Genomic DNA, 10,981 nt, shown 5'->3' with positions numbered 1-10,981 from the left:
ACAGGTAGAAAGTGATCTGAACTCACTGAGGCTCATTCAATCAACTATTTCTCAGGTACTCAGCGTTGTTTTTAGTTGTAAGCAACCGAAACCAACTATGGTAGATTTCAGCAGACGAGGAATTTATTAGAGGGGCCCTGGATTGCTCACAGAAATGCCAAGGGCTGGAGCGCCAAGCGTGGAAGCTTCACAGCAGGAACAACAGTCAGAACATGGCTGCTCTGCTGCCATTGCCTTTGCTGTGTTCTAGATGCTTCAGCTTGCGATGCTTACTCGCTGGGGCTGGATTCTGGATGCTGCTAGCAAGCACAACCTCCTCCTCCGTCGTGCTGCAGCCACCACAGTCCCCAGAGGTTCCAGAGTCCCTGCTTCTTGGCATTACTACTTCTGGATTCAAAGCCTCGGCAGATGTCTCCGATGACTGAGGCGTGAGTGCACGGGCTGCTCTAGGGCTGCTAGAGTGGTGAGGGACACACTTCCTCACTTACGTCTTCTCTCCTGGGTGGTGGGCTTTGCTCCCCAGACTCATGATGAGGAAGTCCCCAAATGTGGTGAAGACGGTCAAATGCTGGGCAGCCACAGGAATGACAAATGATCATCTGTCCAGCACTCATTTGGCAGCAAAACCTGACTGAACTGATGGGAAGTACCTAGTTTACAATGATAAGTAATTGTTAAACATAATATATGATTATAACTAAACTACAATTTTAGTTATTCCATTTACTGTGAGGATCAATCTGTTTATCTGCAGAAATATTAATGTTTGATAATGGTGTGTTTTCCCAGGCCCTCAAGGGGAGGGAGAGGAAGAGGTGTGACCTAATATTGGGTCCATGTACTGCACTGTCTTTCTAAAAATCTTAAAATTCTGAATTTCGAAACATGTCTGTACTCAACGGTACTGGATAAGGGACTCTGGATTGCGTCTGAACTGGGCCTTGATTGGTGAATAGAATTTAGATGTTTGGAGATGTGGAGGGGGTTTTAGGAAGAGGAAAAAGCACGATCCCACACCCGCTTGGGTCTAGGTATGTCATTATCCAACCGTTAAATATGCCTTAAAAGCAGAGAAGACCTGCATTACGGATAACTATTTTCCCTTAATTCATGATTCATACACAACTGGAGGGTTGGGCTTTCTGGGTTTGGCTTCCCCCCCACAGTATTAATTACCTCCTTCTCCCACAAATCACCTGACTTCCCTGAAAACTCTGTTACACACCCTTTGGCTGAAAAAGAGCATTAGGCAATCGGTGAAATCCCCCATTCCTCCTTTCTCCCTCTGCAGCCCTGGATAGAGGAATCGTAGGCCTGAGAGAAGTATGCAGTTCTTGTTTCAAAAGCAGAGGGAGCTCTAAGATCAAGACTGAGTCACCCTTTCCCTATGTCATGGTCTCCCAGCCCCCTCTGGTTTAGGTCAGGGAATTTCAGACATGCACACTGGGGTAGAGAATCATATCAACAGAACCAGGACAGGGCAGCCGGAAGAGGTTCCTGCGGAGGGAGCGTCCAGACCCCGTACTTCTCTCCTTGGGAGCCGGCAGGGTCGCCCAGCATGCCCACTGGCAAGAGAGGGGACTGACCCACTTGCTTCCCTCAGCTTCTAAAGGTAAAAACCTTAAAAACGAAGAGCAGAGCTTTGATGGAGGCAAAAAGAAAGCAGAAAACTTTACATACAAAGGTTTTGGGCAAAGATGGAGGGTTGGAAAGAGCAGAATAAAACGAAGGCAAAAATATAGATACTGTAACCTATTTCTCTTAGGTACCTCATCCACCCTCACGTCACCCCACCTCATGTGCCTAGTACTGTTTTCAGGATTTACATCTGGCCTGCCCCCACCCCTTTGGCAAAACTTTTCTAGAAACGGTGGAAAGATGATATCTTGTCTGTTTTAGTGAAGGGGGAAACCTTGCCTCCTGGAAAATTAATGTAGAAAATTGAGGGAATACCTTTCTTTTCCTTTTATGTTTATTGTCATCCAGCTACCCCTTTTCTCCTTCCCCACCCAACCCTGTCTCAGGCCAGTTCTCCCAACGTCACTGCCTACTCTAGTGAAAGAAGCTCTTGCTCCATCAGTGTTCATTGGGAGTATCAATAGAAATGCATGCAATAATAAATATAGCAAAGACAGCTGGTTTGAAGTGATAGGGGGATCACTGTCAAGAGAGAACATGCCTTAGATGAATGGGCACAATGAGGAAAGACTCCTGAAAACCTGAGTGGAAATAGTGATCTTGTTCTGTGAGGGCAGGAGAGAGACTGATGAAGTTGGGGCTGGGATGGGGGGTGGGCTGCGGTGAGGGTGAGGAGGAGAACAGAGGAGGGAGAAAACTGGGATCAAGTACTCATTCTTTTGTGTGTTTTTAAAAATATATATTTTTGTTGATTTCAGAAAGGAAGAGAGAGAGAGAGAGAGAGAGAGAGAGAGAAACATCAATGATGAGAGAGAATCATTGATCAGCTACCTCCTGCATGCCCAACATTGGGGACTGAGTCTGTAACCTGGGCATGTGCCCTTGACTGGAATCGAACCTGGGACCCTTCGGTCCGCAAGTCGATGCTCTATCCACTGAGCCAAACCAGCTAGGGCCATACTCATTCTTTTGGAGAAAAACTGGGATAAGGTCCAGAGAGCAATAAGAGAAGGATATGATTTAGTTTTAGTTTAGAAAGTTAATTGAAGTAGAACCAGGGAGGGTGTGAGGATATAGGGGTCATATGGTGATGATATAACTGTTTAACTGTGTGTTATTCTTATGAAGCTGACACTGACCACAGGTGACTCTCCAAAGCAGTTGCCTGTGTTTGTTAGACAAATACAGCTAGACCTGCCCCCATCCCCTTTAGCTCCAAAGTCCAGAGGTGCTGAGAGCCAGGTCCAAGACACGTGCTGCTCACCAGGATGGACAAATTGCCAGCCATGTGGTAAGTGACCATGAGTCTGCGGAGATCTGCATAGACTCCATTCTCTTCATCTTCTTAAGAAAACAGCTCAGTTCTGAAGCCTGGGTTTTGGTTTGATCTATGCCTTTTTACTTTATTCCAACCTAAGATTCTCCTCCCCATATTGTGGTTCTTGTCTCAGTGACAAATGCTGGAGCTCTGCACTAGTCTTCTGTACCAGTGTCACCCCTGCTTCATATGCCTTTTTTTTTTTTTTCAGGTGCATTGTTCTGTTTTCACCCCTGCTTCATATGCCTTTTTTTTTTCAGGTGCATTGTTCTGTTTTACGTTTTGCCATGGGTTTATGCTGAGCCTACTATGTATGGGGAGATACTGTCCCCTAACTATCCTCAGGCATACCCCAATGATGTAGAGAAAACTTGGGATATAGAAGTTCCTGAAGGGTACGGGATCCATCTCTACTTCACCCATCTGGACATAGAGCTGTCAGAGAACTGCGACTATGACTCGGTGCAGGTATATTATAATAAGCACCTACAGGATAGGACTGGGGGATCAAATGAGATGGAGGAGGGAGTGCCACAGGCATATGGTGAACTAGAGCTAAATAGTCGTAAGGTGGTATGTGTTCTACTCTCCCTGTCCCTTTTTCTCTCACCTCTGTATCAAACTATTACCCTTTTCTAGCTTCTTTTTGACTCTTCTCTTAGATAATATCAGGAGGCATTGAAGAAGGGAAAATCTGCGGACAGAAGACCAGCAAGAATCCCAACTCCCCAATCGTGGAAGAGTTCCAAGTCCCATCTAATCAACTCCAGGTGATCTTTAGGTCAGACTTCTCCAATGAAGAGCGTTTCACTGGGTTTGCTGCATACTATGTTGCAGTAGGTAAGGCTCACCCTTCTCTATTGACTCATTGATCCAGTTAAAGGATTAGAAGCAGGATAGACATTGAGCAATGCAGTGAATAAAGACTGTTTATAACTCTTACAAAGTGTTGACTTGCCTTGGATCCCTTTATGAGTTGCCTTTATGAAATTCAAACACATGATCATAAGTTAGTAGTGATGATGATAATGTTAACAATAAATAATACACATCAATTTATTGAGAGCCATTATGAAGTGGGCACTGTATAAGGAATGTTACCTATATTAATTTAATCTTCACCTCAACTTTCCAGGTAGGTATTATTATCTCCATTTAAAGATAAGGAAAGTGAGGACAAGAAAAGTTAAATAACTTGCCAAGACTCACACAAGGAATGTGTGATATTCAAACCCATTCAATATATGGCAAACAAACCTTCAAATTCTGTGTGCTTCTACACCTAAAATAAAGTTAGAACATCTCATAAAGCCAAACTATTAGATTAGACAGAAGTGCCATCATCATACAAAGTAATAAATGTACTAATTGTTTATCCCTGCAGAAGACATATCATCATGTTTAGCTTGTGGAGTATTTTCTTTGGAGCTGAAATGCTTGTTTGTGAGAAGGGCCAAGGGTCTCTGGCAGTGAGAGCTCCCTTATAGCTGTACAATCTTTAGGCACAACTTTGGAGTCACCTTTCAGGAGAGCAATATAGAATAATCCCCTGATGAAATGTGATTTACTGAAGGTCTTTAAACAACAGTTCTTTTTTTAACTTTTCTTGCCCTTGCAGTTTTGGGTTTAACCTCACTCTTCTTTCTAGGTCTATCGCCCTTGACCTCAATCTTTCTCTACTTTTGTAGATATTAATGAATGCACAGACTTTGCAGATGCCCCTTGTAGCCACTTCTGCAACAACTTCATTGGTGGTTACTTCTGCTCCTGCCCCCCAGAATACTTCCTCCATGATGATATGAAAAATTGTGGAGGTCAGTTTGGCATTGAACGGGTGCATAGTCCCTGAGATTTGGGTTGGCTTGAGGCTTCAGTTAAGGGCTTTAACTATCCTTCAGCCTTGATTTGGAATTTGGCATCTATTCTTAGTTAGCTTAGAGTGAGGGGTGGGGGGCACAAGAGTGGAAGACGACAAGGTTACAGAGTCAAGTTAATTAATTGGAGAAGAGAGATAGATGCCTTTGAAGAGTCTATCTGTGACTGTTCATAAATATGAAAGGCTCTATCACAAGCAATGTGATGGAAAGCCAATAGGCACTGGGTATCTTTACTAATATTTATTGGGTGTATAATTGCTGCATATGGGCTCCAGTCAGGGACTGTCAGTTTATAAGAGGAATCATAGAAAGGGCAGGAACTTCTTTGCTTAGCCTATATTTGATTTTCCCTTTCTCTTTTTTCTCTCTTAGTCAATTGCAGTGGGGATGTGTTCACTGAACTGATTGGGCAGATCACAAGTCCCAATTATCCTAATCCATATCCCGAGAATTCAAGGTGTGAATATAAGATCCTGTTGGAGCAGGGTTTCCAAGTGGTGGTGACTGTGCGGAGAGAAGATTTTGATGTGGAACCAGCTGATTCAGAGGGCAACTGCGTTGACAGTTTAGTTGTGCGTGATAGATGATTAATTTTCCTCTCAACTCACACAGAGAGATTTCTTCTTGAAGATAAATTATTTTTCCTCCTTTCCTTTCTCCCCCCACCCTTTGTTTTATTTTATACTATTTTTTTTGAATATACATTTTTTTTTATTGCTTAAACTATTACAAAGAAGTATTACATATGTCTCCTTTTTTTCCCCCCGGCCTTGACAATCCCCCGGCCTCCCCTACCCCCCAGTGTCTTATGTCCATTGGTTATGCTTATATGCATGCATACAAGTCCTTCGGTTGATCTCTTACCCGCCCCTCCTGCCCCCCCAACCCTCCCCGGCCTTCCCGCTGCAGTTCGACAGTCTGTTCGAGGCAGCTCTGCCTCTGTATCTATTTTTGTTCAAAAGTTTATTATGGTCTTTATTATCCATAAATGGGTGAGATCATGTGGTATTTTTCCTTCATTGACTGGCTTATTTCACTTAGCTATTTTATACTATTTTTATTTATCTCCCTTATTTTACCTCTTTCTTTTAGTTCGCTCTCTCTTCTGATTTCATCATGTTGTGTCCTTTCAGTTTGTAGCAAAAGACCAGCAATTTGGTCCTTACTGTGGAAATGGATTCCCTGGGCCACTAAATATTAAAACCCATAGTAATGTTCTTGATATCATCTTTCAAACTGACCAAACAGGGCAGCAAAAGGGCTGGAAACTTCGTTATCATGGAGATCGTGAGTAATCTAAAAGTTGTGCTTTGGTTGGTTGTAAAAAGTCCCTGGACAATGTAAAATCAAAACAGGTAGATTGTTGTAGAGAGGAGTATCCTGATTACTCCCCATTACTCGGCAAGATCTAGACCTGTCAGTGGTTGCTAGAAATGCCTCAACTTCTAGGAATACTTCAACTGGACCCGTGAATGCAGGCAACTTGGGAGCGGTTAGTTAGTAATGCCTTATTATTTTAGGTATCTCCATATTGGAATATTAGACATCAGGATTGAGGATGACTGGATGATTTTACAAAGTGTGAGGATGATGTACATTGAACAGAGATTATCCACCTATTTGGTGAATTATTTTTCCTGTCCTTTCCAAGCAATCCCCTGTGCTAAAGAATTCACTGCCAATTCTGTTTGGGAGCCTCAGAAGGAAAAATATGTGTTCAAAGATGTGGTGACGATAACCTGTCTGGAGGGGTTCGAAGTTGTACAGGTAAAGTACTGTTAGGGGCTTTTCCCTAATCCCTAGGTGAGGATGAGCATACTGGAATTGCCTTATTGTTTTCTGAATATTCTTGTTTGAGCAAGGTATAACACCTTTTCCATGAACAGGACAGCTCAGGATCTTTAGTTCTTCCTTGTGAGTCATAGAGCTCCTTGGCCAGCCTGGCATTCTCTCTGTGCCCACAGTCCTCCTGGGGCAGGGGAGCTGATATGCTGGGGCAAACTTGTCTTTTAGCCCCGACTCCTGGGTGCTTTGGGTTATTCTGCTAAGATGTCCCCGAGGTTTTTGTGGTGAGGATTCCTCTTTGATTCGAGGCCAGAGATTGATTTAATTTTTTTTTCATTTTAATTCCCCAAATCCCTCCTTATAAATTAATGGTGATGTCTATCTTTCTCTAGGGAAGTAGTAGCTTGACACATTTCTATTCTACTTGTCAAAGCAATGGAAAGTGGAGTAATTCCAAACTGAAGTGTGAACGTATGTATCTCTTTAAAATGGGACTTTTTTTTTCCTCCCAAAAGGCATTGAAAGATGAGCACATCAAAATTCACATGTATGGTTTCCTTTCAGGCTTGTGAGAGTGGGTTGGGTTTTTGAAGGGAAACCATCATGAAGTGCCAACTCTGATGTGGTCCCAGGACAAACTGGCAGGTTTCTTTAAAAAAAAAAAAAGAGGCTTGGTAGAGTTAATAGCACCCTATGGGTCCATTCCTGGCTTCTGCAGGGGCTTCTACCAACCACTGAGAACCAGGTTCTTCCTTGTAGCTTTCAAGGGTCTGGAATAAATTGGAAGGAGTGAGTGATACCAGTTGGACAGCATGGCTACAGAGAAGCTGGTGTGGAGAATCATTCCAGATGTACTTATGGATGTAGGAGTGGGGCAGAATGAAGGACATGGCTGGGAGGATGGAACTGGCCTAATGACCAATGACTTCCTGGGAAGAGTGTCTATCCTGACCATCACTCTCCTGCCTTCCTCTTGTAGCTGTGGACTGTGGCTCTCCTGATCCCATTCCGAATGGTAAAGTCGAAGAACCAGAAGATACTTTATTTGGTTCTGTTGCTCGCTACACTTGTGAGGAGCCATATTACTACATGCAGAATGAAGAAAGTGGTAGGTTTTTTTTTTTTTGACTAGAGAAAAGAGAGAGAAAGGGTGAGAGTGTTGGAGGGTGAATAGCACAATCTTGCTGTGCTGGAGAGAGTTTGGAAAGAAATGAAGGAGATGAGATGGATTCTGTCCATACTCTTGGCTTATTCTAAAGATATAGTTTTCATATGGGGCAGGGTAGGTTCCATAGGATTATTCATAGTGAATCATAGAGATCACCTAGCTCAGCTTCACAACTAGGCAGGAGTTCCCCCTACAATATCCATCTTTATGTGAGTATCCAGTGTTTGACCAATTATTTAATGTAGAACCACAGGAGTAATGCTTCCAGCTTCAAGTCACCACGGTATGATGACTGGCTTTCTTGATGGAGAGGCCATGGTAGTGATAGAGGAAGGACTGGATGAGACATAGTATGTTCCACTTCATTGCTTTAAATTAAATTAATTGATTAAAATTTTGTTCCCTCTTGAAGCACTTTCCCAATCACTGCCATAACCCTCTTCCTTCCACTTTGGAGACTATTCTTTTCCCTCCCTAGGCAGGATAGAGGTCAGAGAAATTGTTTGGAAGATGTTATCAAGATTTTTTTCTAATTTATATGACCCAATCTCCTCCTCAAATCCCAGAGAAGTTGAGGCTCTGAAAGAAAGGGGGGAATAGAAGATAGAAGATACGGTGGTGAGAGTGTCCTGTGTCTCTTGTGCTATTCCAGGCGAGTATCGCTGTGCCGGAAACGGGAGCTGGGTGAATGATGTGCTGGGCACAGAGCTGCCACAATGTGTTCCAGGTAATCAGGGCTCAGGCTTGGGTAGAAACCATAGCCACTGGTACAGGTGAGTGGGGTCAACCTCTGAAAGTAGCTGTAATCCTTCCGTGTTAACAATCTGGGCCTACCAGAGTGTAGCTCAGTGAGGTAAAGACAATAAAAAAAATGAGGGGTTGCAGACAGATCAGAGTGGAGTAGGAGAAGGCTCTCAGGCAAAGCCAAGATAATAATGATTCTGGTAGTAACAACAGTGTTACTATAGCCTGAGCTAGTTAATTGAATTTATTACCTCATTCAAGTCCTTGCAACAGTCCTATGAGGTAGGTATTATTAGTCCCATTTTACAGATGAGTGAATTAAGTGCAAGCTCACAAAGTTAGTAAGGGGTAGGGGTAGGCTTCGAACCCAGGTCTGAGGCCTAAGCCTGTTACGCTCAACTCAGAGTCCATCAGGCTGACTAGTGAGGGATTTAGGTAAGACAACTTTACCTGAAATAAAATTAATTTTTAGTAATACTGGGTAATGGCAAGTGATCAAACCTAGAACCAATCAATGGGGGAATGAAATGAAAGAAGAGAACCCCGCCTTTGCCCTATTTCCAAGGATCTCTAGGAGTGACTCAGCTATAATTAGGACTTCAGTAAAGAAGGTGATAGCTTTCGATGTGAGCATAAGACGAAGGTAGAATGCTTGTCTCTCCTGCTGTCTGTATGAGGAAAGAGTTTCCCAGCCTGGCTCCCAGGGATGAGGTCTACGGGGCCATGAGTCAAGCTGTCCACAGCATGAGGCAGTAGTAGTTCACACACTGCCTCAGTTTACCCAGTCTTTCCCATAGCCTGTTTGTAGAATTGGCAACATGGGATGTTTAGTCCTTAGGTATGTTCAGAATGAGTCAAGTACGAAGATAGTTGACCAAACACAGGGTTAGCTATATTGTGCTAGAGAACTCTGAAACCTGGCAGGTTTTTAAATGGTTGGAGGACTTGTAGGAGGCTAGCAATCTATTTCCTGCTCCCTCCTAACCTTGTTCTTGTTCCTTCCTAGTCTGTGGAATTCCCAGTAAGCCCTTTGAAGGAACACAGAGGATATTTGGAGGGTCTTTTGCAGATATTGAAAATTTCCCCTGGCAAGTCTTCTTTGCACACCCACGGGCTGGTGGGGCTCTCATTGATGAGCATTGGGTGCTGACAGCTGCCCATGTTGTGGAGAAAAACCGGAACCCAGAAATGTATGTTGGGTCTACCTCAGTGAATCGTGAAAAACTGACAAATTCCCAGACGCTCATTCCTGAACGTGTGATTATTCATCCGGGTTGGACCTACCAAGATGACCCGGAAACACGGAAGAATTTTGACAATGACATTGCGCTGATACGGCTTAAAGACCCAGTGAAAATGGGACCCACTGTGTCCCTTATCTGCCTGCCAGGCAACTCCTCAGAGTACAACCCCTCAGAGGGAGCCTGGGGACTGATTTCAGGCTGGGGCAGAACAGAAAATAAAAATATTGTTTTAAAGCTCAGAGGGGCAAGGCTACCCATTGCTCCTTTACAAAAGTGCAAGGAGGTGAAGGCAAAAAAATCGGGAGTGGATGTGAAAACCTATGTTTTCACTGATAACATGATCTGTGCTGGAGGAGAGAAAGGTGTTGATAGCTGTGAAGGGGACAGTGGTGGGGCCCTTGTTTTACCAGACCCCGATAAAAGTAATCCCAAATTCTATGTAGCTGGCTTGGTGTCCTGGGGCCCACAATGTGGGACCTATGGGATCTACACAAGAGTGAAGAACTACATTGACTGGATAATGAAGACTATGCAGGAAAATAGTACCCCCAGTACGGACTAATCCACACATATTCCACCAGCCTCTCCAAGGGCTAGGACCAATCTGTTGCTTTCTGTCCTTCACACCTATGATTTAAATAGAACTTGGGTGTAGGTATACATGGCTGGAGGTAGTGTTTGATCATGACATAGTATTGATCGTTCAGTGTGGTCTAAATCTGTGGATAACAACATGGGGAGGGCACTTCTATCTTGCACTATTCCATAGGGAGTCCCCTTTCCTGATGATTACCTGGTGTTACAGTTCTGACTCTGAAATTTATTGTTGGGCATACCCTTGATTTATTTGTTTCCCTTTCATCTGTCCAAAGTTCTACTTACTCTATCATTCTCAATGTCTACTATCTACTTGTAATAAAGCAGGTTTATAACCCAGTTCTGGCTGACTTGTCTTATTCCACATCAAGACCTTAGCACCATAGAAGGAGAGTGTGATGAGAAGGCTGTTGTGTCATGGAAATTCAGACATCTAGCAGCCTGTATATATATATATATAAAATGTACTGGAGGCCCAGTGCACGAATTTGTGCAATGGTGGTGCCTGTTTGGAGGAGGAGACAGCTGGAGGTTGGCTGGCCTGCCACCCCGATCACGGCTATCAGGGCTATCAGGGCTATCAGGGCTGGGCTGGCTGTGGGGAGGAGCC

General features: G+C 43.7%; 1 protein-coding gene across 1 annotated transcript; it reads left to right on the top strand.

Moving 5' to 3' along the window:
• The first annotated feature begins 1,428 nt into the window (after nucleotides 1–1,428).
• On the top strand, nucleotides 1,429–10,710 carry C1S (complement component 1, s subcomponent). The gene is made up of 12 exons (XM_005873652.2): nucleotides 1,429–1,612; nucleotides 2,852–2,929; nucleotides 3,217–3,424; nucleotides 3,619–3,796; nucleotides 4,645–4,770; nucleotides 5,206–5,405; nucleotides 5,967–6,120; nucleotides 6,485–6,600; nucleotides 7,011–7,089; nucleotides 7,598–7,726; nucleotides 8,439–8,513; nucleotides 9,537–10,710. The coding sequence occupies exons 2-12, from the start codon at nucleotides 2,907–2,909 to the stop codon at nucleotides 10,334–10,336; spliced, it is 2,088 nt and encodes a 695-aa protein (XP_005873714.1). The 5' UTR covers nucleotides 1,429–1,612; nucleotides 2,852–2,906; the 3' UTR covers nucleotides 10,337–10,710.
• Nucleotides 10,711–10,981: the final 271 nt, after the last annotated feature.

Source organism: Myotis brandtii, unplaced genomic scaffold (genome assembly GCF_000412655.1).
Source record: "Myotis brandtii unplaced genomic scaffold, ASM41265v1 scaffold417, whole genome shotgun sequence".
In the NCBI taxonomy this organism is placed as follows: domain Eukaryota; kingdom Metazoa; phylum Chordata; class Mammalia; order Chiroptera; family Vespertilionidae; genus Myotis; species Myotis brandtii.
Note: the sequence above shows the minus strand (reverse complement) of the source record. Positions and strands in the feature narration are given on the sequence as shown.